Source organism: Amblyomma mixtum, chromosome 8 (genome assembly GCF_055824585.1).
Source record: "Amblyomma mixtum isolate Tamu chromosome 8, ASM5582458v1, whole genome shotgun sequence".
Taxonomy (NCBI): domain Eukaryota; kingdom Metazoa; phylum Arthropoda; class Arachnida; order Ixodida; family Ixodidae; genus Amblyomma; species Amblyomma mixtum.
In genome coordinates, this window is record NC_143019.1 from 48973689 (window position 1) to 49001037 (window position 27349).

The 27349-nt window shown below is 46.3% G+C and overlaps 2 protein-coding genes and 1 long non-coding RNA gene across 10 annotated transcripts in view; 2 read left to right on the top strand and 1 right to left on the bottom strand.

Annotated features, from left to right (window-relative positions):
• mbt (serine/threonine-protein kinase PAK mbt) overlaps positions 1-5305 on the top strand; it is a 46275-nt gene extending 40970 nt beyond the window's left edge. For 2 of the 3 annotated variants that reach the window (XM_089557236.1, XM_089557237.1), the window contains one exon: positions 75-5305. In XM_089557236.1, coding sequence (XP_089413362.1) covers positions 75-236 — 162 coding nt within the window. In that variant the 3' untranslated portion in view covers positions 237-5305. The remainder of the gene's footprint in view (positions 1-74) is intronic. The other variant, XR_016285142.1, reaches the window with a different exon arrangement.
• Positions 5306-8597: 3292 nt separating this feature from the next.
• LOC149332344 (lysosome-associated membrane glycoprotein 5) lies at positions 8598-27126 on the bottom strand. 2 transcript variants are annotated; one of them, XM_089557239.1, is made up of 9 exons: positions 26774-27126; positions 24561-24652; positions 24013-24088; positions 22494-22565; positions 21623-21816; positions 19593-19712; positions 18790-18889; positions 17025-17210; positions 12293-12604 (listed from the first exon to the last, which is right to left on the bottom strand). In XM_089557239.1, exons 1-9 carry the CDS (start codon positions 26832-26834, stop codon positions 12429-12431), a joined length of 1077 nt encoding a protein of 358 aa, XP_089413365.1. In that variant the 5' UTR covers positions 26835-27126; the 3' UTR covers positions 12293-12428. The 2 variants fall into 2 exon arrangements, with proteins under 2 accessions (XP_089413366.1, XP_089413365.1); XM_089557240.1 differs by lacking the exon at positions 21623-21816 and having other exon boundaries at positions 8598-12604.
• On the top strand, positions 13239-16111 carry LOC149332345 (uncharacterized). Of its 5 annotated transcripts, none has more exons than XR_016285146.1 (4): positions 13239-14317; positions 14759-14947; positions 15060-15210; positions 15349-16111. It is a non-coding gene; the product is annotated as an uncharacterized LOC149332345 (long non-coding RNA). The 5 variants fall into 5 exon arrangements; XR_016285147.1 differs by having other exon boundaries at positions 13241-14317; positions 14891-14947; XR_016285145.1 differs by having other exon boundaries at positions 13243-14317; positions 14800-14947.
• Positions 27127-27349: the final 223 nt, after the last annotated feature.

A 27349-nucleotide genomic window follows, 5' to 3' on the forward strand; every position in this document is an offset into this window, starting at 1 on the left:
GCATAGTGGCCGCAGTGTAACTGTAGTTCCTCTCGTTAGGCCTGACTCAGTGTGGCCGCACTCTCCCTACTCAGGTGTCCCCCCGCCTTCAGGGTTTCCTGGAGAAGATGCTGGTACGGGACCCGGGCCAGAGGGCCACGGCCTTCGAGCTCCTGCAGCACCCGTTCCTGCGGCAGGCGGGACCCCCCAGTCTGCTGGTGCCACTCATGCGTAGCTTCAGGCACAGCCCCTGCTGATGCTGCCCTCCTTCAGTTCCCCCCTCCCCCCACAAGGCGCCCTTTGTGAGGCATGCCTGCCATTTACGCTACGCTCTGTTCTGATGCACACTCTCCTCCGTTTCCGGAGGAAAAGAGCATAGAGACCAGTACTGAGAACTCGTGTAACGAGCAAGGCTGCTGGTGGTTCAGTTTGGTGCCGGAATTCCAACAAAGGGGGACTAGTCTTCATCAAGCAATAGCCATTGCCCTTGGCAAAGCTACTACGCACAACTAGCTGAAGCATGAACGAGAACAGTCGGTTTGCATTCAAGAACAGTCTTCCTTATTTCTGCACTGTACTTGAAATGCCTTGCAGTTATTATTGATCCAGAGTAAAACTATTGAGAAGAGGAAGGAAAATGAAATTGTGTGCTTGTGACTGAAACTTATTGGGTGATCATTGGTGGAACATCCATAGCAAGTTTTCTTATATGTTACCTGTACTTCCTCTTTCCCTAATTTTTCCCACTCCTGAGAGCATGGGTCGCAACGTTTTGGACATTTGCCCCGTGGGGACTGTAATCACACGAACCTTTATGGCGACAGCCAAACACTGTTGCCGTGACAACCAAGTGCCCCCTTCGTAATGCTGGCACCAGACCGAGGCACAGGCAGCCTTGTTCACCAGTAGCCCCAGTGCATGTTGTTGAATGCTTGTTCAAAATGGCGTGTACGCTGCTCTTCTTTTCCTTGGTGGCAAAAGCAGGGTGTGCATCAGAGTTGAATGCAAGTTGGGTGCTCGCAGTGGCTGAAATCGCAGTGTAAACCTTTGTAGGTTGGCGTCATTGGGCGCAGCCGTTTCGAAATCTACGCTGTCGGTGTGAAGATTTTCGCGTTGACGTTCTCACCAGGGCCAACTTTCTGCTCTTGCTTGCACAGCATTAGTGAAGTCTGTAGCGCTTTTTAGTTGTTTTTGAAACTCTGGCTTTAAACATTACTGCATGCTGAAAATGAGAAAGCTTCTGCACTAGCAGTTAAGAATGGCAGTGCCGCGGGGGATGAAATCCTTCCTAGCCAAGGGCTCGCATGCACTTTGTATGTTCATCACCAGTTCCGTGCACGTTATGATCGCATTAGGGAATGTGGCGTTCATTGCGGTGGCTTTGCATTACTTGGGCAAGGTGTGTTGCTGGGCGAGTTAGTTGGGGTACATGTTGAGAAAAACAGCGCTTGCAGACAAAGGACCAAAACGAAAAGGACACACAGTTGCGTCCTTCTTACTCTGCAGCGCAGTTGTGTGTCCTTCTCGTTCTGGTCCTTTGTCTGCAAGCGCTGTTTTTCTCAAGAATTTGCATTACTGCCCTCTTTCAATTTTCGTCATGGCTAACAAAGCTGGCGACAACCTCGAGTACACTGTAAAGTTGAGAAAGATTTAGCGGATTGAGAGCTTCTCCACTTCTAATCACACTCAGTCTTCCGATAGAGGCTCAGCGCCACTGTGGCGACATTAGTGCTAGTGGCGCCCTCCTGTAGTGCTTGACTACACTATCATTCCCAGTACTACCTGCTATACATGATCATTTGTCGGAGTCTTTTTGCTAGGCTAGATGAGGGTAATGTGGTGTTGTGACTTCACAGTGGTAGGGACAGGGCTTTGCCATTTTTATGCTGCTCAGCACCCCTTTTGCTTTAGCTTTCACCTTATTTTTCTTTTTGTTTTCTCAAGAAGTGGCCCGGGTGTGTTCAGAAGTGTTTGCATGGGCTCAGGGCTTTGTTCCTGCTATCACAACTTGAGCCGCTTGACAAATTCTTATGAGCATGAGGCATCAGGAAGGATACTCAGTACAAACAATCGGCAACTAGGTTACAATGAGCATTTTTCTTCTGGCGAAATTGAGGAAGCAAATTCAGTGCAACCACTCGAGGAATGCGGTGTTAGAATGGCAGAGCCCTCTCCCGACCTTTGCAGAGTGTTACACCGGTTGACGTCCACTTGCATGTTGTGGGAGCATTATGGCAGACAAAGATGAAATTAGAGCTGTAGCAGCTCTCTAGGAGCGACCAAATCAATTGATTAAGCTTGAGTCTTTTTTTTTTTTACGAATTGTGAAAGGAAGCAATTTTTTCAGTTGTTGAGAGACCGATGCTAACGCATCATGCTTCCTTGTACTGAGCAAAATTCATAGTTTAAGTATGCGAAGACCCTTTCAGGTGCCGTAGCGAGTTAGATGTTATTGTGCAGCTATAGAAACATTAGTTGACCACCATTTTGTGTGTCTAAGTACTGGCATCTTCAATGAAACTGATAGCTAGGGTTTATGTGATCCTGGCATAGTTTAAATGTGCGCGTACTTCCACTTTTTATGGCAATATGACCAGTGTTGGTGAAGTTGATGGATAGCAGGGTTGGAAGCGTGTGCAACAAGCTTCTAGTTATGCATAGTTGCTAAGGCGACATGTTGAATTAATAACAGTATTGTGCCCCTTTTTACCTTAGGTGTTTTTTGTGCGAGTGGCGGATGCTTTTATGGACCTCACAGGCAGTTCAGAATTTTTTTAAGCTGTCTCGTGCTGCAAGCTCGGATCTCTTCTCTTGCAGCCTAAGCTATTGGGTTTATTAGCGTTCTTTTTTTTTTGTCAGTGCACACCCTGTCACGTGCATGAATGATGGACAGGGTTATCTTTTAGAGCAAGAAATCGGGCTCAGTTTTTCTTTCACTCTTGTAACAAGCAGGCTCAAGTTCCTTTGATCAGAAATGTGCCATTCACCCTCAGTACGGTTCAGGTATCATTCTGCTACTTTGTGTGCACTTTCTGTTCAGTGTTTATCGATTTTGGGCAGAAACTTAAATCAAAGTGAACTTTACCTGTGATCTGGCCGAAATCCCAGGCGCACGCCTCTGTGGTGGGACTTTAATGCTGACACGCTAGTGTTGCATGGTAGGAGTTGATTGGGCCCTTATGCAAGGATTCGAAATTCTTTACTGCAACGATGTTTTGCGCTAATTTAAATGCAGTGAGCTCTTTGCTGTAACGTTAGCAACTGTGTAAGGGTGCACACATGACATATTTTGCTGCATTCACGATTTTTATTTGTGAATGTTTGGGGAATGGTGGACAAAAGTTTATCTGGTTATTTAGACAGCATTATTGCTGAGTTGATGTTTTCCAGGAAAAAAAAAAACACTGACCTGCAGTTGAATATGCTTCAGAAGTTACAGTTGTGTGTAGTAGGAGATGTTTGCATTTGGCAGCTGCAAGCTTTTTTGCACGAGTGACACTCTAAGAAAAATACTCCCACAGTTGTTTCCCATGAAGCCGTTGAAGAAACCAGGGTGTTTTTTTTTTTTATTTAACTGAAGCCATTCCAAAGGCGGCAATGGCACTTTTATGAACCATTAAGGGTACTTGTGCAGACAGGTTGCCTGGAAACTTCTGCTATAAAGGTGTCAAGGTGGTGAGGCTAAGTTTTTGGATGGGGTGTTTTGTGCGTGTACAAGTTTGTAACCTGATAGTGCTAGGAAGCTTTTTGATTTCATCAGGGCCTAGCGAGGACTCTGATAGAGCTTTGTAAAAATGAATTCATTACTTTGCAGAAACTCGTAAAAATTTTCAAGGTGCTTTGGGAAGCTGTGTACAGTTTGAAGTCGCCACTCACTGTTCTTGTTATTGGGCTTCAGCGTACATTTGGCTGAAGCAACGGAGTTTACTTCACATATGCTTTTCCCATCACCTATGCTAGCTCTTGTCCGCTTATAGGTACGAAGAGCACCTTTAGGGTCTTCACTTCACAGTCAGCTCTTGTCCGCTTATAGGTACGAAGAGCACCTTTAGGGTCTTGACTTCACAGTCATCAAAGTCTTTTCTCTCTAATAGCAGATCTAACTATGCCTGCCAGTGCTGCTTTCACCAAATTGACTTTTGCAGCATTCGATTTTGGTAGCTAAATTTAAGTAGCGTCCATGTTCGACGTGTGGGTGCTAAGAAGCGAGTGTGATTGATGAAGATGCAGTTCATGTAGCCCTTGTGAGCTTAACTTAGGGTGCGCTTGTAAAACTTTCATTTTTCAGTGTAGCTTCCTACAGGTTAGTGATCTCCGACTGTGTTAACAGGAAAAACAGAATAAGCATAGCTCTGCATCCCCAGTGCATGGTGCAGCATTGGTGATGTACACAACCTTGCGCACAGCGCCCAAAACAGTTAGCCATTTTTAGTTATACTTTTAGGGCTCAGTAACTATACTAGCTGGAAGGGAGGTATGGAAGTTGTTGCAAGCTAGCCCACATCATTTGTGGGATCGCTGTTTTACAATTGTATCTTTTATTGTATATACTTGTAGAGAATCTGCGGGGTGCTGCAGGAAATGTAATGCACGGCCAATGCGGACACTGCCACGAGCCATTTTGAGGAAGGATTTCTTGCTTTGGGTGGTGGCAGTGATGCCTGTTAGCTTTGAAGGGGGGGGATGCTAAGGTGTGCGTTTATGGTGCTACATCAGATTGCGTGGATCGCACTTTATGGAAGCCATTAGGTGCATCTTTATGGCAGCTAGCTCACAGGTAGCTTTTGTCCTAGTTTTTGTGAACGTAGGGGCATGGTCCGCACATTCATGTGGTTGCTCCATCGTATACAAGAAATAATGGAACACAAGAATATTTGCGCTGGTGTCAGACCAGAATTCTTTGGCTAGCAGTGGCTTGTGAAAGCCTTCAAGCTTGGTTTATTGGTAGTTATTGGTAGTGTTAGCTGTAGAGATGTCGTGTGTTTCAGGGATGGCATTTTCTGTGTGTGGTTAGCACCTGTCACATTTCAGTGTTGGGCTGGAGTTGCAAACCCTTCGATGGTTGTCTTTTACGCAATAGCGAACCTTTAAATCTGCTTCTAGTTTTACACGATCACTGCTGTGTACTCTGTGCTAGCTGCATTGTCTAGCTATTCTCTTGCTTAGGTCCTGAGCAAAGCAGGATTACGACAGGAGCTCAAAATTAAATTGCATGTGGTCAGTCCGCCTGTGGTGCCATGGATTGCTAGGGTAAAATTGAGAATACTATTTAAGGGGGGACATGGGTCTTAGAAAATTTTTTTATTTACAGACCAAATGCAATGAAACTGCACAGCCTTATTCAGTTTTTTCTGCTGATTTCAAATATGCAATTTGTATATTTCTAGGCCAATTAGTTCCTGAGATATTAATATATATCATGCCATTGTCTGCTGAAACAATAGAAAAAAAATGGGCCACCAGAAATTTAATTTTAACATGTGGGTAGACACTACAATGTGTGAGGAATGCAACGCTGGAAGCAGTTTTCAGTTTTTTGTCCGTGTGGACAAATGGGCTTAGTAGTTAGTTTTCAAGTGAGTTAACCAGACATACAGTGCCAGAAAACACACGACACACATGAAACTAACTATTAAGCCCATTTGTCCACATGGACAAAAAACTGAAAACTGCTTCCAGCGTTGCATTCCTCACACATTGTAGTATCTACCTACATATTAAAATTAAATTTCTGGTAGCCCATTTCTTTTCTATTGTTTCAGCAGACAATGGCATGATATATATTAATATCTCAGGAACTAATTGGCCTAGAAATATACAAATTGCATATTTGAAATCAGCAGAAAAAACTGAATAAGGCTGTGCAGTTTCATTGCATTTGGTCTGTAAATAAAAAAAAATTTTCTAAGACCCATGTCCCCCCTTAACCCTGAAGCGTAGACTGATAAATGCGCAAGATGTCATGTTCAGTGTAAGGGTCAGATATCAAACCAGTACAATCGTGGATGTGAAGCATGCCCAGTGATGAACTATCTGAAAGTGTATGTACCTGGCCTTGTGCACCCATGTGTGTGCATGAGCATTTTCACAGACATCTATGCTATGTGTACCACATAAGTTGTTCACTACAGTGGGAAACTTTTTTCAAACTACAGGAAGGTTTATTGCATGCAGAGGAGTGAAATGTATGTTGGCTGGAGAGAAGCAGTCTGTGTGGAGCAAAATGTTTGTATGTGCGATGCTGTCGGCGTCAATGGGGGGCACACAGTTGACGGTTCGCGCACCAACTTCTTTCACGAGGAGTGGGCTGGGTCCAAGTGTTCTTCAGTGAAGCCTACTTGGGAAACGCAGTGCAGTCTTGCGTGCAGAACTGTCAGCAAAAGTTTTTTAGTGTCCGCAACTGGTGTGCTGTGGTGATCACACCACTTGTGCCACATCTGCATCAAAGATCAGACATGCAGGGCTTGCCATTTACAGGCCATGTTAAGCTGCCATTGAAATAAGCGTGTGCTATCAGTGATGATGAAAGTTTACGTTGGAAGTTTGTGTCTGTTACGAGATATAGTTGTGGGACATTGAGTGCAGGTTTATTTTTATTTTTTTGTTTGCTGTATCGTCCACGAGGATCCTTTTCCTCTTCAGCCATTTTGGGTGTGCAAAGGCGAACGTGTTGTTTCTATTTTTGGCAAGCACTTTTTGGGGGCACGGTACATGCAGGAGATGGGGGTTACTTGCATGCTCCGTTTTCTTGCCCTAGGGGCTGAACATTCACTGTACAAGAGCCAAGTGCCTTGGGGCCGCTCTGTTTGACAGCAAAAGGGTTTCCGAGGAAGGCTGTAAGAGCCATTTGAATGTATAGGAACACGCACACACACACACACACAGCAATCATTATAACAGTGCTGTTCACGAGAAGTCTGTTGTTTATTGGAGCCGGATTATCTTGGCAGCAGTGTAAGCCGTATTAACAAGCGACACTCCCCGTTTGGAGTGCTTTCTTTGCGATGATCAAGTGGGTGCAGGATGTGCTAGTTAACAAGCAACACTTCCCGTTTAGAGTGCTTTCTTTGCGATGATCACGTGGGTGCAGGATGTGCTAGTTAAATTTGAGGTGAAGCATTTGCATGACGAAACGTACCAATGACGTGCAATATCCAGGTTCAAACGGCGGTCACTGGAATGCCCGTCTCATTGCTGCAGCTGTACAATGTGTACTGAATTCTAAGCCACCCTTAATCAACCTGCAACCCTGATGTTGTGCACTGTAAAGTCTGAGTTGGCGTCATACATTTTCTAGTGTCACGTTCACAAATTCATTGTTTTAGAGAGGCAGTTCATTTATTTCCGCAGCAAACTCTTTGGTCGACAGCCTGTGCATATTTGTATATAGAGGGTATTGACAGCAGTTATGGTTGGCTGTGTGCTCATTTTTTTTTCGCTGATTTTCCTTGCCATTCAGAAGAAAAGAAAAAAAAGCCCAAAAGAAATTAATGGTTCGGTGCCCACTTTGCTTTCTCGGAAATTGTGTCGGGCATGTTTGTTGTGAAACCTGTAGGTTTGTGGTTGTTGCATATGGTCACACATTTTTCTTCCTATTACATCGTTTGTGTTGGTGTTGTAATGAACAAATATTTGTACCATCATCGCTTTTATCATGACAATGGTGCGTTTTACATATTAGAAGGCATTGTGGATATATTTTGTTGAGCACTGTTGTGGCACGTGTTGTGAACATTTTAGCGCTGTTTAGGGGGAGTCGACAAGCAGTTTTTGTTGGTAGAGTCGGGTATTTTGTGTTTGTGTGTGAGTGAGCTTTTTTTTTTTATGTATACGAGAGCAGCTGCCTTTCAATATTAGTACAGCGTAATACATTCCAATGGTGCTGAGGGGCAGTGGGTAAGTGTTGTCAGCTTTTTGACTCGTGAACCCTTTTTCATTTTTTTTTATTAACATTTTTGCCTCCATGTGATGGTTATGTTTTGTTTTTGCTCTCTTTCGCTCTCCAACTCATTCCTTGATGTTTGTTGTCAGAAGGATGTGGGGAAGAGGAGTTCGATACATCGAGATATTGACCTCACATAGATGTCCAGATATTTGCTCTATGAATATAGTGTTGCAACACTTGTCATTTTAACAATGTTAAACTGCTGCTTGCAGAGAGCACAGTATATATAGGCAGATTTTACAAGTAGTTACTGACAGTTACCTTTTTCTGTAGGAGGACTTGCAACAGTGCGTACTCCAGCATATAGGTGATGTCGCTGAGCTGACATCAGTGGCTTTGCCTGCATGTGGTTTTCACATTGTGGGCTGTGGTTCAGTGCCTGTATACCTTGCAACATCAGAACTGTACCCAGATAAGGGCTGCTTGTACAACTTGGGTAGAACCCCAATCGCCTGATAGTAGTCACCGTACTGCGAGACAGGTACAGTTTTAGCGATTTCTGGAGTCTTCTTTATCAGCTCAGTTTTTTATGTGTAATTTTTCTCTGTGGTACGGCAGCAAAGATGCAGGTTGGAAGCATGTTTGTGTTCTCAGCCTGTCCAATTGCCGAGGATTTCAGCTGTTTGTGCAGTTGATTAGCTGCTTGTATTTGGGATGCTGAACAGTGGAGTATATACATACATGACTTCATTCTCTTACCTTCTTGATGCAATGACCTGTAAATACTTGTTCCTTGTGTACATTGAAAGTATCTTTCTTACAGAGGATGTCTACCCTTTATACTGTGCGGCACTCAAATAAATGAAATTTTGCCAATGGTTTTGAATGTTTTTTAATTGGGTGTTTTTTTTTACTGTTATTTTGTGAGACACCCTGTCAAAATGACATCATACAAGCACTCTCTAGTGTGTATACGATGGTTTAAGAGTCCTGTGGTGGCATTTTATGTGAAGTCAGCTGTATGATAAATGAAATTTTATTTTTAACCTTTTTGAGAAATGTGCAGCAAGAGAAGAATTTTCATTGGGAACAGAACAATCACATTCACTGTTCTCTTTACTTACGTTGCTAAGCAATTGTTGACATCTGAGGCAAAGAACTTTACAGGGCATTTCTGCAAACACAGACAACTTGACGGTGGTACACAGCTGACGCCTTTCGTTCGGTGCTAAAACGGTTTCTTCCCAGGCTTGGAAAGACCTTAGACGTGTTTGGCTTGTGATCAACAAGGCAAACTTAGCGAGGCACTCGATTGCACATTGCTGAATGAGTAAATAACTTGGTTTTCTGTTTTATTAACAAGGTTTTCATGTCTGTATATTTTGTTTTAGCTCATTGCTTAGTAAAGGCTGGGAATTATAAACAATGCACACATATATGCCAAGAAATACTCACAACCAAAAAGATCGGTCCATGAATTCTAACTGATCGGCATCAGTTTCAGACCTATGTTGCACCTGCATACTTAAACATGCACTGATCACCGGTGTACACACTGCAGATGTGTTGACGCATGCACAACATCACTGCTGGGTTTAGTTTTTCAGAAGCCTGAGGATGAGCAGTTCTATGTAGGGACCGGGGCCTCCGTTCCTAGTTGGGTGCCTTTCAAAAACTTCTATTTCGGCCAATCAGGCTTCGCCGAAATGGACATTTTTGAAAGAGACACAAGCAATAATACTAGCCCAGGAAGAAAAATAACCTGTTCTGCAGTCCAACCTCACATTACATTATGCATAGTTCTGTGCAATTCACTTTTATAATGGAAAAAGTAACAAGTATAATTTGGTGCTAGCTTGACACATACTTCAGTTTTCTTATAGTGAAGTTCTGCGACCTTTCTTCGTAGTGATTCCGGTGGTGGCATGGAATTGATCCAGCAATGCCTGTATTGAATGGAAGACTTTATTTCAATTGCCCTATGCACAGAATATGGTGAATATGATAGCGCAGCCTCACAAAGCAAAGGTAGCATACAAAGGCTGAGGATACTTATCTGGAAGCCCTTAAGGTTCCTATTTGGATACCAAGCTTTGATTCCTGAGGTGTATGAAAGGAGAGCTTAAGATAATCACTATTTTTTAAGTTGCTTAATTTTTTATTCCAGTGAACCACTTAAATCGCTTCATGCATTCAGTAGCATGGGCAATTGGTTGGTTTTACATGTTGAATTTTTACATGTAAGGTGCTGTACACTCTGCTGCAATAGTGTCACATTACATGGCTTTGTTTACAGAGAACTGCATTGATTTGTCAACTCTCCGCACTCTGCAAATGGTTGATGCCTCATTTCGACGTGCAAAGGTGTCATTATATTCCATTAGTTAACAATGTTTAGCTGCCTTATATATGCTGGCATCGTGCGCGTGAACTTTGGCTAGGTAGGTGTTGGTTAATGGGATGCACACCACTCGTTTCTTCCGCAAATGATGTTATTACTGTCGTGCACGTACCTTGTGTGTTGGACTTCTCCGGAAGTTACGGCAATCTTTAATGACACCCCCATGCAACAACCTTCATTCTCAACTTGCTTCTTTTGAGTCTATTTCAACATGTTTACATCAGAGGCGCTTGTGTATGTAAGGGCCTTCGAGAACCAACTGGACTAAAGTGTTTTGTGCTTCTTTGGAGAGCACTCAATACAGTAGTGGTGCAGGAAGAGGTTGCCCTCTGAACTTCGCCCTGCGTTGTCTATCGGCATTTTGATTGGCAACATTCACTTTCTTCACAGATATGGTTTATGCGTCCCAACGCTTCATCATCACACATATTGTAGTGCGGCACTAAGGTGACATTATGGCCTTGACCTTTGGTTGTAGCTGGAATGTCTGGTCCTGATACCGCTTGATGAATGCTCGAAGACTCAGTACAAGACAGCCGTACGTTCTTAAGATGTAACATGGAACATTCGATCGTTTGTTAGTTCTGCATAGTCGTAGGAAATACTGGGTGTCCACATGAATTGTTGCCTGTCCTTGTGTCATCTAACGAGAAAACCAGAAAATCCATGAAGTCAAAAGTGATTACCAAGAGGGACTAGTGCATATTAAAAAAATCAACTGGCGCTACAACACTGGTAGCGGCGCCACACTATACTGTACTGGAATGACGCCTGACGTCGCTTCCCTCCAGCCATTTGGCGAATGCTATGACCGACTATGCATTTGGACCCCAGTGGGGCTACTAATGCGATCACATTAATATGTCTCAAGACGTGAATGTTCAGACCGTGCTGACACTCACCACAAAGGTAAAAAAAATTAGCTCGCATGCCAAAAAACAGTTTGAATATTAGGCTTGGCACCTTCGCACTCGCGCTACATGCATGGACAAGCTTTATGATTCGGCAACTTTTTTGATATACCAGTGTTCTCATCGCTGCATGTTGTTTCTTTGTCCTGTTTAGCACTGCACGGGTAGTGTAAAATTCATGTGGACACCCGGCATGATCTTCTGTATGCACCGAAACAACGTCAGAAACGTAGAAACGTTCATGTCAAGTATTTAACCTCCCATATATACCCATAAGTTCAAAAACCGCCTCCTCAGCCACATCATGACTGCTCATCTTTGCAAGGAAGCTAATTGTGTGTGTTACGTACAGCCTTTGATGAATGTACAGAGCTCGAGTGGTTTGCTTCTAAGCCTCATGGTGGACTCCTGAGCTAGGATAGCTGTCACCAGTGCAGCAAAGGTTAAACCGCTATAACCGTTTTGCCCATTTTACCTCTGTTCTTAACTAACCCGTTCAAGGCTGCAAGCATGTAGCCATCCTTCAATGCTTCCCAGTTGTGACAGCCGATGTTACGACTTTGGTAGTCATCGCATCTTTGCAAGAGTGTTTAAGGCGCAGTAATCGCTGTTTCTTCATCTCCAGTCGCGTTGTTCAAAAGTGCCTAAGAAATTTATACAGGCAAGCATACGCTCCGCTACTGCAGCTGGGCTACGCCTGACGCTTCCAGTTCGTGCGTATGCACACGTGAAGGCAAAGTTCGTTGCTGGGTGCCCTGCTAATGACGTCATAAGCGTCGTGTATTGGTACTATTACGCCCCATAGTTTTTTCATATCATACCCAATTTTTTCCATTAAAATGTGGCCACCTACTGAGCGGTTTTCTGAAGCTGACAGCATTAAAAGTGTGGCTATCTTCTGAGAGCGGTTTTCGGAAGCTGGCAGACATGCAAGCGCAATGGCGTCAGTAATTGGTTGTGGTATACGAAACTTTCGAGTAGCACTGAACAGTTCGTTCATCGCGATGTATTGCAGAGTTCCGAAAATGGTAAGGCAGGTTGCCGTTTTTTAAACACGACCTATAATGAATTCCGTTACTCGTATGACTAAATAGCACTGCTTAAACCCGTTGCCTGCTCGTTTTTAGACATTGAACATTGACACAGAATCCGCTTTCAGGCACGTTTGACAGTACCCAGCAATGCCCTCCGCGGTGGCACGAACGCGGTCCTGTGTGTGCAACGAAGACGCGCGATGGTGGGGGCGCAACGCTCAGTTCATGGTGTTGTAGTCGACACGCCGCACGAAGACCGACCGGTAGAGCGCGTATCCAACGACCACGGCCACGGCAGCCACGGCGAGTGTGGAGCCCACGGCGATGGGCACCGTCTCGTCTTGCGGGAAGGGGTCCTGGACACCCGCCATGCGCACCTGGCTGCAGCGATGCGCTGCGCGGAGGAAACGAAATCTCGGGCGGCGACCAGGTATGCATTACCACAACAATCGTCCAGGCCGAGTCTACTACAGGACAAAGGTGCTTCCCACTAGTCTCCAGTTAGCACTCTGGGCAGGTATACAGCTCGCTTATATTTTCCCCCCTATTTCCTATTCTTTTCAACTTTCTTTTTAATGCGAGGGCGAAAACTGTCCGGCGTCTCTATGAAGCCTCCACCTGCCATAGTTGGCAGGTGGTGGGCATCACATACATGCCTTTGCCGCCTACTATAACACCAGTTATAATGAAACACCGGCGATATCAACTTTGTAAAGACACTTCAGTGACAGGTCGCCTCGCATGCAGAAAGTGCGAGGTTCGATCCCCAGCGCCGCCGTGTACCCACCAGTGATACAATGGGTACAAGCTTTCCCCTGCCTAGTGCTCGGCTTCTTTGGGGTGAAATGCTTGGGAAATGGGTCGTTGACCCCTCCTTGAGTAGTAAAAACAACCTTGTTCCGTGGCGCTCTTTGGCCACAGATGCCCTTGCGCCATAAAAATTCATCACTTCAGTGACAGCTAGGTGATAGTGATTGGGCTCTAGTAGTGATAATGGCTTAGTGACGTTACAAATAGTGGTCGTACCCACGAAACACAAAACGTCTTACGAACGTCTCAGAACAGCTTCAAATGACTACAAACGTCTTGCGCTGTGTTCAAACGTCTCATAGATGTCGACAAGAAGAAGTTTCCTCTGCGACGTTTCTTAAACATCTGCAGTCAGACGTTTGCTGTGAAACTTCTGTGAAACATCTGTAGTCCGATGTTTTTCTAGACTTGTTTCTAACACGTGGAACTTGAGACCACGTCAAGGAGATGCGCCAGTAATCAGCAGAGAGTTGCCACCGTGGATTAAACATGCTGTAAATCACGGCACATAAATTAGATGGTTCGCCTGCTTGACGTTTCGATGAGCAGGCGCGCCGGTGCAAAGACCGCTCTTTGTATTCGAACACAGAAAGCGCGTTTTCTCCTACGGAGCCCGAATCACGTTCCACATCGAGTGCAGCTAACCCGCCACTCGTAAGGCTGGATTTAGGTAACATATAATTGCCCTGAAAGCCGACGCGAGTGAAAAAATTTGCTTCATGTTGCGAACGCCTCTGTTACGCCTCGGCGAGCTGGCGGCAGCATGCGGATTGACATGCGCAGCGCACGCTGCCTTCGCCGCCTTCCCGCCGCCTTCGCCGGGCTCGCTCGCGCGGTTTATCGCGCAGATCACCCGCGCGCTATCTTTTCGTGGCGGCGTATCTTGGAGCCAATCTTTCTTGAGTCACGCCGCAGCTTGCTGCTTGTTGTCGCTCCGCACGGTGGCGATGCAGGATAGTTTGCCAAAGTGGTTTTAGCCGTTTAAAGCAGAAAAAAAACTTAGTGGAAGCTGCAAGTGCTTAGTTTTACATGAAAGTATTAGATTCAATTTGTTTTTTGGTTCTTTGATGATTTGTTTATTTTTACGTTTAGAAATTTAGTACTTCATTTGGTCATTTGGCGTTGCAGAGGCTAGCGATAGCTACGCGCGCGAAGCGGATGCTGTGCACGTTGTAGTACGTTTCGCGGCGCACTTTTTTCCGCGCTGGTTGGCACTTCACGCCGCTGCAGTCTGCATTTTCCTCTTTTTCTGCGGTATCGTTTACTACCTGAGATGTGAGCCTCGTTTTCCGGAAAAGTAAGTAACCTTCCATATCTCTTCTGTGGTGAAAGTGCCGCGGCTTTGCCGGCTAAGCCGCTAACGCGCCTGATTGAACCTTTGGTTTACAAATCACAAAACAGTATCAGCCATTGTTTTACATACCAAAGTGCAGCGTTGAATGTATTAAAACAGGGCATTTGCATGTATTTGAGCTTTTGTTAAGTGGATACAACTAGGCTGCTATCGCATGCGAGTTGCTTTCTTTACCAAGGCGATGACAAGGTGAACGGTATTCTTGCCAAGGACTCTCATCTGGCCACCTGTGTGCTCCAATTCTCCTTGCTGTGATTGCCGTCAGTGAAACTCGCGTTAAAAAGGCTTTGGTTATCTTAACTGCGTCAAGATTTTATTTCATTGCGATTGAGAGCCCCGGCACAAAGGTAGTTTACTCAGTGGTGCTGCTCTGTATGTGTGCAGGCTGTTTTGACAGTGCAGTGAAGTACTACGGATCTTTGCAGGCATGGCAGCTTTTATTTTTCGGAAAACCATTGCACCGTGCACAGCTGGCGTTGTCCCTACTTCACTGTGTACATTTCGTTTTGGGTACAGGCTGTTCAACAGTGGTTTTCAGAGGACCTCCTTGCCTGCTCAACTTCTCAAGTTTTGGTAAGCACGCTTTGCAACTCCTTCCTTTTCTTTCACTTCATGATTTCTTGTATAGGTCTAGGCTCTTTGCTAATGTTCATTCCACAAGCCCCATTATTTGTTTGCCCTTTAGAACTCCAACTGTTGGCCGGAGGAGCAAGGACCTGGTCTAGTTTCACGCAAATTAATAGCAGCACCTTGTACTTGGTTGTTCAGACGACTTGGCCTGGAGATTGTTTCAGTTCTGAGGTGGGAATCTGGACTAATGCTTCTTGTGCAGTGGTGTAAGTAATCTCTTGCAGTGGTGTAAGTAATCTCTTGTCCACTGTTTGAGCTTCATCGTACAGATTAGAAAGGGCTTCTTTGGCAATGCAGTGTTAGGAACCTTATACACACGCACTTTTATTTGTCTTATTTTTCAGATGTGCCCTGTGTGGCTGTCAAGTTAAGGTCCAAGATTTAACACATCTCTGGTGTTTACTGAAGTGATGCAGGCATTACCAGGACAGCAGCATCTCTGCTATGTTTTCATGCGACGGTGCAAGATGTCAAACATCAACCACTTTTGATTCAGCCACATCTTGCAGGTAAGAGAAAGCCTGTTTGCAAGATGCCGCTTAGGAGGTTCTATGAGTACAGTGTGCATCACAGTAAGGCAGTGCACTTGCTATTGACTGCTTGGCTTTCAGTGTCCATGCACGCTGTTTGGATTTTGCTTCTGTTAAAGGCCTCCACAGTGATTGACTTCTTGAGTTTATGGTGAGCCGTAGCACTCTGCTGAAATGCCGCTTGCAGTGACATCATATGCATCTATGTTTTTAATTAGCTTATTTTATTGCCTGTGCTGTCACTCCTTGCCATTTCCTGGTCTTATTTGCTTCCGACTCCTCATTGGCCATTCTACATGCACCTGACTGACTGTGCTTTTGGTTACTCTAATATTTTTCACTCCTGCAGGCTGCTGAACAGAGCTGGATTTGACTTCCCCTTGTTACCGTCTAGTTGGCATCCTCCTTGCAAGAAAAGCGATTTTTGGAACACCTAGCGAGCTCTTCAGTGTCATCCACATCCCGCCATCCAAGTGCTTACCGCTCCATGGCTTCTAGCATTAATTTCCTGGTCCCTTTCTTTTTTTGTGTGGGTGTATGCACTGGATTCAATAAAGAGTAACGCAGTGACTGAAAAGTGTGCTAGCACATACATTTATGGCTCATTACTACAGCCATACATCCCTTGTAATGTGGGCTCATTGAGTTCATTTTTGAGTTCATTTTTCATTTTCAGTTCATTTTTGAGTGGTGTATACCAGAAAAATGAACTATAACATTTTTAAAGCTTTAGAGGATTTAAAGGCAGCACTAAAATCAGTCTTGAAATGCGTAAAATAATACAGGCACCCATTTCGAAAAAAAAAAGGAACGTCTAAAAAAATTCTAGAAAAGTTCTACCTCAGAAGTTTTCTAGCCGTATACAAGCGTAGCGTTAGCAGAGCTAATAGAGGGCTAGTAAACGTCTAAGTCTAAAAAACTGCTTAGGTGAAACTTCTTCTAGATGTCAAGCTTTTTTTTCCGAGACTTTTTTTAGACGTCTATTAGCGCTTTTTGTGTTTCGTGGGTATAGTGGTACAGTTTGTGCTGCAGGCTGCATAACGATCGCGCAAAGGAACAGCAGGTAGAGAAGAATGCTCTCACATTCACTCTGCATCAATTCAATTGATCGCCTCTCACTGCTTTTCTTTCGAAAGCATACAGCAAATAAAAAAAAATCAGTTCTCGAGTTCCAGTTTACATTCCCACTTACTGCAGGGTCACGCGTATGTGCATCTGGCAGCTGCTTTGGCTCTCGTTTATGCAATTTAGAAAGAGCATCCGCATCGGGCTCGCTCATCCTGTCGGCTGCGCCAAACGTTAACTACGGCTAGTGCTCCCGCAAGAAGTATTTGCATTTATTCCACTCCATCTTCCTCCTCCCCATGTTCTTCGTCCCTCTCCACTTCTCTTGTTAACGGCTCGGGGCGATACAACAGCCTTTTATCATTCAGTCATAGATACGAGCGTTAACGCTGTCACTGCACGAAAGCGATGTTCTGATTACTCACCGGGTCCGTAGGTACCCTGAAAGTCGTACGCCTGGATACGCAGGTCCTTGAATTGCACCGCCACCTTGCGTCCGCCGCGAGAATCCGTCAGTGTCACCAGCTTGGGCGTCGGGCAGAAGTACGACTCGCCCATTGGAGTCTCGAACAGGGTCATGTTGTCCGAGCTTCGAGCTGTCCGCTTGCCAGCTGTGAGGTAGTGAGTCGACCGTGCGTTGTAAAATGTGCATCACTGTCAGTTCTATGCGTGGGGTCAGACAGTAATTTAGGGCCTTCGTTTTCTGTCTGCTCGGATTCTTGCATCCCAAACAGATTTCTTAAAAATGTGTTAAACCCGATCACTACCCAAAAATGCGTCTTCTAGAGAACGTAGTAAATTTCCAGTGGACAAAGCTGAAGACATCGGAGGATTATTAGCGGATCACTTATTCTAGAGGGTTGTCTTTCAGCTGCTGGATAATTTCAAACCTGTCTTATAGCTTCTTAGTAATTAAGCATCGCGCGACGTGTGGCCGCTACCGCAATCCGCCTGCGTGGGAGCCACTGCGCGTGCGTAAATTGTCCTGATGTCGCAAGATGGCGCCAGGTGCCGCCCAGCTGCGCGCAAGCCTGCCGCTTCGGGACCAGTCAGCACGTGCACACTGACGGCGCGCGGCAGCGGATCGCGCTGTGCCATATCTCTCTGTCATGACGCGGCTTAAATTAAGAATAAGTTTGAAATGTACGTTCAAGAAGCGAGACGCCCAAACACCTTTTGAACAGACGTCTTACTTGCATCATTGCATCAAGCGCTAGCCACGCTAACGACGTTCTGCACCAAGGCTCTTGTGAGCGTTTACCTCGCGTCATTTTCGAATGTGCAGCCTGCGAGTCGCATGCGTTCCCGCTTATCACGCGGAACTAAAGGTCAATTCACATGACGGTCCGTTCGCCCGCGGCCCGCGCACTACGTGTTCATGCGTCACCACATTGAGAGGCGCCCTGTCGGCCCGTGCGCTGTGATGCGCGGGCCGCGGGCGAACGGACCGTCGTGTCCGCGGGCTCATGCTAGAGCCCTTTCTTCATAGCCGGCGATTCAGTGCGTCCGATATTCGTTGAGATATTCGGGACTGTTGGTGACGATGTACGCGCGTTATCTGGAAAGTCCCGTGTCACGTTCAAATAGAGCCCAGCCTACTGCCACGGTCGTTCTTATTCCGATAAACGGCAAGTGCGCGCCCCACCGTCGCCGCCGCCGCCGAGTTATTTCGTTTCTTTTGAAGGCACAAGTTAGTCCAGTAGTTGCACGCCAGCTTCCTTGCTTGCTGCCGCTGTAAGACATCGTGCATTCTGAGGGAAAAAACAACTACGGCAGTAAGGTAAGCTGTGAGCTTAGCGCTCGCCCTGGGCCTTCGTTATGCCACGTCCTTTTAGTGTGCCACGTGTTTTGAACGTTGTTTTCCTCGAGAACAATAGTGTATAGCAGACAGTAGTGACCCTTGGATGCATCTGTGGTACATGGCTGGAACTTGCCTCAGCTGTGGTAGCAAAACGCCGAAGCCAAGTTATGCAGTGTTTAGGCGTTGTTCCCAGGTGGCAGAAGGGGTAAAGAACCCCGAGGCCACTGTACGTGGGGGAGGGGGGGGGGGGGGGGAGGGGGCGGGACGCGGGGGAGGAAAGAGACTCAGGGAGTAGTCAAGGCAAGAGTGTCCGGTGAAGGAGGGTGAACAGTAAGGGGAAAGGGGGAGGGAATGAGCAGACGGAGGGTGTAACCGTTGGTTCAGCTCACCGTTCGTGGCTCCCGGGAAGAAAGGGGAGTTCGTGTTGAACTGGATCTCCATTCCGCTGACTTTCCACGACCCGCGGCCTTTGTCGTTCACCGGCGGAACCTGCGGAGAAGGAAGTCACCGCTTCTTGAGTACAGCGCATCTCTCAGCACCTATTCTAATGAGCACCGGGGCATTAATAATCTTGATACCTATGTATAAAATAAGTATTCTCGAAAACGTGCACTCTATTCACTCGTGTGTCAATTCTGTCTCTTCCCGTCGCCGATTGCGAGAAGCTAGGTGTTTACCCTGGGGTCTGTACAATTGTACTAGTAAGAGTCGTGGTTAAGGCGGAAGGCTGCGCTAGTTGGTAGTTCATCCAATTATGAAAAGGATAGCGCTTCAGACGAGGAACAAGGAAGAGCTGAAGACGCTCGTGTGAAGCGTTAATCTTTTTATAACAACAACCGTGCTTCGTCAGAATATGTTCACTTTAGCATTCAGATGTTACCCCTTGGCAGAAATCTTTCCGGCGTCTTCAAAACGGCCCGTTCGATGAGAAAGCTGACTTAAGAAAGCAGTGTGTATGCTTTTTTTGTGATGTGATTGTGGTGACCTCCAACTGGCAAGAAAACAGAATAGGAAATGCGATGTGAGAGTTCTGTCGCCTGTTTCCACCTAAGTATTACTTCTGTACCGGAAACATCCGCATTTTACTTGCACGCGAGTCTTGTGCTCTGGGGCAGCCAAGTACACGCGAGCCTTTGCACTATGTACCGTTTTCAACTCGAGACGGCCGCGTGTTCATGCGTGACACACTCACCCTGGAGAACATGAGTATGAAGCGGAATACAGGCCAGGTGAGTTCCAGAACGGGCTCCTGGTCCTCCGTGGCACAGATGCCCTTGGCCTTGGCGCTTTCGGGCATTTTCAGAGTTACCGTCTGCGTTAGAGCATGGCGAGGAAAACTTCAGCAAACTTCTGCGAAGGCTGTCCCCTGTCGATGTCACACACGGCCGCCGCGGTGGCTGAGTGGTTATTTCGCGCGGCTGCTGACCCGCAAGACGCGGGTTCGATTCCGGCTGCGGCGCTCCATTTTCGATGTAGGCGAAATTCTAGAGGCCCGTGTATTGTGCGATGTCAGTGCACGTTAAAGAACCCCACGTGGTCGAAATTTCCGGAGCCCTTCACTACGGCGTCCTTCATAGCCTTGGTCGCTTTGGGACGTTACCCCCCCTCCCCCCTTTTTTGACCCACAACCGTAACGCAGTACCGAAAACTCTGAGTCTCTTGGAATGGCAGTCCTCTCCGTCGGACAGCGTCTCGTGCACTATAATGTGCGCTCTTTTACACTATAGATAAGCCAATTTCTGCAGTGATGTTTTGTTGGGGCAGAAACACTGACAAAAATTACTCTGAAGCTCGCGCCTCTGCGCTCACAAATCGCCTGGAGCGTTCTGCTCATAAACGGCGCGTACAATTCATAGAATATCCAAGCTCATAGAGGTTACATATTGTTGTTGATCCTTCCTGTGAGGGAAGGAGTAAATATAAATCTCACCCCACGGCGCAGGCTAAGTTCGTCTGTTCGCAAGTATACGACTGAAACGTCCACGTGCACATAGTGGGAAATGCAAGCTGAATTTGCAGTCATGTACAGGGCGCGTCAAAAGTCTTTGATCCGTACGTGTAGTGTGCAGGAAGGGTATCATTCTCACATCTGAGAACATAGGCAACTTTGTATGCATCTTAATTGCGCAGGAAAGCAGACCCCGTTTCCTGGGAACGTTTGACGCACCCTCTACGTATAGACACAACTTTACTGGCGTGGAGGCCATGGATTAGTCATCGGCTTTGTGTACATACCTTTTTTTTCATTTTTTTTTATAGTTCAATCACTGCCGCTTTGTATTTGCTGTACGAGAAAGCTTATGCCATGCGCTGGGTAGGAGCCGTTCGTAGCGGCTGTGCCATAGACGCGGGCCATGTTCGCTAGAGGGAACGGTGACCGAAAACAAATGCTTAACCTTCAACTGACTCTAACAATACTAATCCGCAAATGCGTTACTATGCGCACTAAGTATTGTCGGCTGGATCGCGAAGCAAACATGCGTGTACGTCACTGGCCTTCTTTTGGCAGGAATGGGTCGATAAAAGAAGTTCTGACGTTTTGCAGAAGCTCTGATCTCTAGCCAGAAGCAAACATACAAACAAAAAAAAAAACGATGGGCTAGGCCAGGTAAACATAGCAAGAAGGTTTACTCTTGTTTTCTATGCCACGCTGTTGGAAGTGGTGATCAAAAATTCGCAGGCGGTCATGCTATATGCGATGCGATAAATCAATGTTAGCAGTATTCGTCGTACATTTCGCTTATACAAAGGTCACCTTCTCTCTAAGAGGCCCTCTAAAAGGGGGAGGCGGCATCACACAACACTACAAGGACAGATTTTACGAAACTAAGGTTATAGCAATGCTAGCACATTATAAACAAACAGAGAGCGAGGCGTGGGAAGAGTGCATGAGTAAATTGCGTTGGCGGGTATAGGCTGGAACTTGCAAAGCAGACGAATACTTATGTCCTCACGCGCCGGTAGAAGGCTGTCATAGCTCTCCGTGCGCTGGGCGCACATGGGGTCAGAACGCCGGTATCTATGACGATGCAGAGCACGAGCTCGCATTGCACTGCACTGTGCTACTGCCAGTACTTGTGCGCATGCGCGGTAGTGCCGAGTCCGTACCGCCACCTGATTTCGGGTTCGCTGTAACTCTACAACGGTTGGCCTGCTAAGGGCGTCCTGGAGAGGACCTCCTCGGCTTTGCGTCAGACGCGCTATAGCAGACGATAGTTTTACCTGCAGTCCTCCCCTGCTGGCGTAGGTGATGGTGAAGAAGACCTGGAACTTGGCCAGGATACAGACGGTGCCGTCGGTGGCGTTCCACACGCCGAACGAGAACTCTGGGATTGGGGCTCGCGGGGGCACGGGTGGCGTGCCGGGCGCAGGCGCCGGAACGCCACTGCCCGCTGCGGCGCCCGCCGCCGGGGGCGCTGTGGGCAGCGAGAAGTTAGCGCTGCGCTATCCGTTACGCTAACTGTACCGCAGTGTTGAAATTTGATGCCTGCCACGCCGCTTGGGACACTAAAGGATGTTTCAGGCTTGTATTGTCAGTATACTGACGTTAAGAAGCTCACTGGTGGCAGCGCGGGGCCGAAATTGCACTATTTGGCGCACATTTTGTGCACGATGTGTCGAACTGTTGCGAGATATTTCCCGTTGTGGGTGCGCGCTTTTCATATCTGTGAATATTCTTTGTGAATAATTGCGTGACCCAACTATTTTACATGCGCTCAAGAGTAGAAGCCTCGAAAGAGGTACCGGTGCTGTGCGCGTTCGCATAGCTCTAGTGCATTTCGTTATATCCGGTCTTTTAACGTACGAAGATATAATTCGCTGGAATCGTTTTTGCGGGACGTTGTTCCTTCACGAGTGCCCAAATCAGCAATAGCTGAGAGTCTTTGTTTTGTTTTGTTCTATGCGGTCATCTCTACAGCTATGACAAATATTTGTGAAGCGGCAGTTATTTTGAACGCGCAGTGACTGTTATTACCCGTGCGACTCAGACGTTTCGTCCTTTTTTCTTTTTTTAAGGGAGAGAATCACTCGGAGATGGTCATTGTATCCTAGCGTATCTAAACCCATATACTCAAATAACTTATCAACTCACCATTTGCGGGAGGTTCCACTTTTTGAGAGTCCGATGGCGGGGCATTCACACTTGCTGATGCAGGTTCTGTTGCTGCAAGGAAGAGCAAATTTTGTTGTGAAAGCAACACTACGCTAGTCGCCGAGCCATTTCGCGGAGCCGATGAGAGGCCATACTGCGCATGCGCGAGGAGCAGTGACGTCACACGGCGCACAGCTGGCGCGCCGTTGCCGTCGCTGCGCGGGTGACTCAGACGTGCCGCCGCCGCGTTCGCCAGGTGCGCATGCGCAGTAGCGGCGCATATAGCTAGCGTGCCGGGGCCGCCGCCGCTGCCGCGCGCTCTCCATCGCCTCTCTCTCTCTCTGTCCTCGTTTCTTTCGCAATCCTCCAGGATTAATCAAACCACTGCCTATTTTTGCGAGCGCTCTTCTTCGGATGAAGTGTGAACCCCCAGAGTCAAGCTTCGCATTCGGTTTCAAGGTCACGTACGAGCTGATAGGAGCGATGTGCGTACAGATCTACGCGAAGGTAAAACGGCTACCATAGGCGGCCAAAGAAAGAACGCGATATAGGCGATTTCGACGAGCACAGCGACATTTGTGTTCGACTTCCTCATTTGTGCACTCAGAATAAAGTGACTTTGAGGACTAGTTGAAGTTGGCCCTGCGTCGGTAGGTTACCGCGTTCTAATCACAAAGACACTACTCTAACAGAAAGTAGAGCTTCTAAAACCTAGAAAAGGCCGAAAAATGAAATGTGAGTATTGTCACCATCGTCTGTTTTCGCCAAGAAAAATGTGGTAACGCCAAGAGTTTTTTTTTTTCACTGATCACTGAGGCCAGGCTACGCTGCCATCCACTTCTAGTCGGGAATCACGAAGTCCCTTTCCGTCTTGACGTCACAAGTGGCGGGAAAAATAATTGTTTCGTTTTTTAATCAGATTTTGTCAGCAACACATGCGTCTTTTGCTGCGGAATTAGCATCAACATCCCCAGAAAGGCCATGCAATTCGTTTTTAATAAGAAAAAAGAATTAGACGGCGTTGTCTTTAGCGACTTTTTTGTGTGTAATATTGATGCGCTTGTTTTAATCACTGTTAACAATGTCGTCCGAAATATCTGAACAAAACGCCGATATAAGGAAACCTGGAGAAGGATTGTTTGAGGTCGAGCACGACTTTGGCGTGCTGTATAATTTTATGTGTGTGTGTGCGGGGGGGAGGGGGGGGGGAAGGGCGAGGGTGTTAGAACAGGGTGCGAAGTGGAAGAAAAAATGCTTATTCGCTAATGCCGTGAGTCATACAGGCCTGCGTCGTGCGCATTATGTAAGGACTGAGAAGATTCTGTCGCTAAAGAGTTCGGCTACATCACATCGTGCAGACGAGATGAATTGTCTCTGTCTCCCACAAGGGCGCAGTCATTTCGCAGAACGCTTACGCAAGGGTCCTTTCTTACGTCGACACCATTTCAAAATTCAGCTGATATATAGTATTAAGTATGTATAGTTTCGGTGTATTTGGTGAGTGGGACTACCGACTTACCGTTATCGTCTGCCGTCTCCCCAAGCTCCATGTCTTTGGGTTCATCAGCTCGACTCTGGACTCGTGGTTTGACTTCCTGCGAAGGTTTGCGTTTTTTCAGATGACAGAATATGCCTACTGCCTAAGCCAACAACACCAGTGTGTGCTGTTCGAATTTCGTTATGTGAGCGCTATTGGAACTTACTTCCGGCTTTTTCCAAACAACAAACGTTGGCTACAGGTTGATTATCGTACAAACCACGTGCTTATTCACGCAACGGTTGGCTTTTAGGCGATCGACCTTTGGACATTTGACGACTAATCATGGTCTACTTTGATATACGTCATTGCTTGCATGGGAGCGCCGTCCTGCTTATGAATGTCTAAAACGAATGTCCATGACCATGGACATTCCATGACCAAAACGTCCTCCATGACCATGAATGTCCATGAATGTCCATGACCAAAACGAACGTTGCTGGAATTCAGAAGGGTGATGATTCTTAGCTCGCGCCTACACTCATACGCTGTTTCGGAGTACACTATACATTATTTTTTTTGTTACTCACCCGCAAAGCGACATACTTGTGCTGAGGGTCCGGCTGCCAAACTACAGTTTCCTCGTAGTCAATGGCTTCGGCAAAACAGGCGCATAGTATCACTGGGAATAAAACAAATTACGCGGTTACTCACACGTTTCTTTATTTTTTTCAAGCTGAGTTTTCTCATTATCAGCGTTTCAGCACATCGCCCGTAGCAACCGGTTTAGCTAATCGGCAAGGGTGGTGAGGTCTCGTGAATTGGATGTCACCGTAGAAACACTATACAGAGGGTTGCTTTCAAGCTACGCGTCACTAAACATAAATCTAATCTATTTTTTGTGCTTCCTTTTATACTGAAACTTTGCTAATTTCAATAAGTTTCAATAATTTCAATTTAAGTTTTAATAAAGTTCGTTAGAATTAAACATGTTATCGCATGCTGATAATATTTGCCCGTAAAAGCCCACTTAGAAATTATTTCAGTATACTGAAATTATGTGCAGTGATAAAAACACGTAATCTTTTGTGTTTTACTTTCTATGCATCTCTATTAACGTAAAGTTACAATATACAGCTCAAGTATTGGCTGTATTATATGAATAAACTTATTCTGATTTTGAGAGATAGGTCTAGTCATAAAAAAAGAGGGGGGGGGGGGGGGGTGACAACAACTGAAAACGGCAAGTGAGTGCTTCAAACAATGGGTTCTAGCTGTTATAACGCTCAGAAAGTGTACGCTGATTATCGTGTGTTGCTGTAGGAAAGCAAATTTTCAGGTGCCCTACAGTGTTGGAAATGAAGTTCTTTAATTTTTTTTTCAACCCACCTCATTTCATGCCATGTCTTCCTTGATAATAATTTACATTGTGTCTTTATAGAATAAGGAAGAAAGTAGGCTAGAACGTACAATGTGTGCAATGGCGAGTAGTCGCCGACTACCAAGTGTTGCGCAAATGAGTGTTTTAGTTACGCGGAACTGCGTGAATAAAATGCTACAAAGCAAGGTTTAACCGGAAACTGTGGCTGCGTTCTGAATAAGTCTCATGCTTCTTGCCGTAGGCAGCCGCAGAACGCAACAAGGAACACGGCTTGCACAGAAAATAAACTTATTAGGTTAGGTGGGGGGCTGGAAACAGACTGCATGCATCGGGAAAAGCGCTCCGATCGGGGAATGCTCCCAGCGAATCCTCACCCAAAACTAATACACTTGAGTCTTCAGTAACAAAGCTACACTTATTTTGGTTTTTATGCAGCACCATTCCACCAGTGCATTCTGAAACATTTTAAAGTCGCCTAGCACTGTTATCACACATTCGCTCCGATTTCCCCCGCTTTGCGTTCAGTGATGTGTGCGGCAGGAGCACAGAAACCTCTGCCAGGCATGAAAGTAGCTTCATAGAATGCATACTCTCACAGTCCGTTGATCGGCCAGCTCATTCAGTGTTCCTTATGCAAACTAGGTCTGAACATGAGTCGTTTAATTTAAAAACACTGCAGGAAGCACTTTCTGGCGTACTGCACATTTAATGCCTAAAGGTTGTTTTTTTATCTTACGCAATGCTTTTGGCGCGTGATGGAGGAAGAGTAAATATTTATGAGAATCAGTATATTGCAGTACGCCGTGAACGTACGCACTATCGGCCTGAATCGCTGCTAATTTGCTCAACGTGTTTTTTTTTTTTCAGAGCATGCCCCTGTAAAGAGTGCACCACTGCATTAACATGAGTTGCGCGGAGAAGCTTACCTCGCGTAGCAGCGGGCAATTTGTTATCTTTCGTTGCGCACACCTAAGGCTCTGTTTGCATAGAACATGCACACAACTTTACACGCTTCTAGAAGAGCTTTCATAATATGAGGTTCTTGCTCGGTAATGCATGTTTTGTTTGTGTCATAGCGGAAATTGAAAGTGAACCGGCTGACAAGCCATTTTCTTCACATGACTATAAGTGTTGTATGATGACTCTGGTTGCGAGAACGATCACCCGCTTCTTAATCCTCTCTAAGTGTTTTATTATGCTTTTTCTGGATATGCCGAAGCTGGAATACTTTACGTGCGCATGGAATATATTTTCATGGCGTGAGACGCTTCATTCACAAGATCAACGCCTATTAGCACCTGATGTAAATTTTTAGCGGGGATATTTTGTGCGAAATTGTTTTCCTAAATGCGTGTTTGCAGTGTGCGGATGCAACAGGGGCTTGCGCAGACGTACAGGAGGAGAAACACTCGCCGGGCTTACCTCCTACGAAAGCTGCTGCGACCGCACCGCGCAGCCCAGCGTCGCAACACCGCTTCATCATCGCGGTTGCATTAAGAACGCGACCAGACCGACGAGACACGGGTGAAGATCTCTGTCGCAGCGCACTCTTCTCATGCGAACAACTGTTATGCAGAGGACGCCATGTTGCATAGGCGGTGCGGCCGGGCGTGTCCCCGGTGACGAGGCTAGCAGGCAGCGGCGCGTCGAGGGTACGGGATCATCGATCGCGGTGCGGTCCGAGCTGCGAAGCGCGGCTCCTTCACTCCGCCGTAGTCGGCAGTGGAACACGGAGCCTAAGATCCCTGGCTGCGTTCTCGTCTCCGCGGCGCAGGTCGCTCGGGCTTGGCTCGCACAGGCACCGAGTGCCACCTGTTGATGCCTGTCGCATGCGCGTTGCTGTTCGAGGAGTTCACGAAGGGAAAGTTATTAGCGCTTTTACGTTACCAACGTCGTAAATCCTGCAGTTTTTCAGGAGTTGAAGTTCTAGCAACGATCAAATCAACAAAGACAAGGAATCGATCGTGTTGAGTAAATTGTATTGCTTGCACTTTTCTT

What these genes read in the sequence shown, in the direction of transcription:
- LOC149332344 (XM_089557239.1), bottom strand. Translation starts at nt 26,834, where the DNA reads ATGATGAAGCGGTGTTGCGACGCTGGGCTGCGCGGTGCGGTCGCAGCA. An exon ending in TCATACTCATGTTCTCCAGG is followed by an intron (nt 18,890 to 19,592) that starts GTGAGTGTGTCA and finishes CCTTCTCCGCAG; the next exon opens with GTTCCGCCGGTGAACGACAA. An exon ending in TCAGGGTACCTACGGACCCG is followed by an intron (nt 12,605 to 17,024) that starts GTGAGTAATCAG and finishes TCCTCCGCGCAG; the next exon opens with CGCATCGCTGCAGCCAGGTG.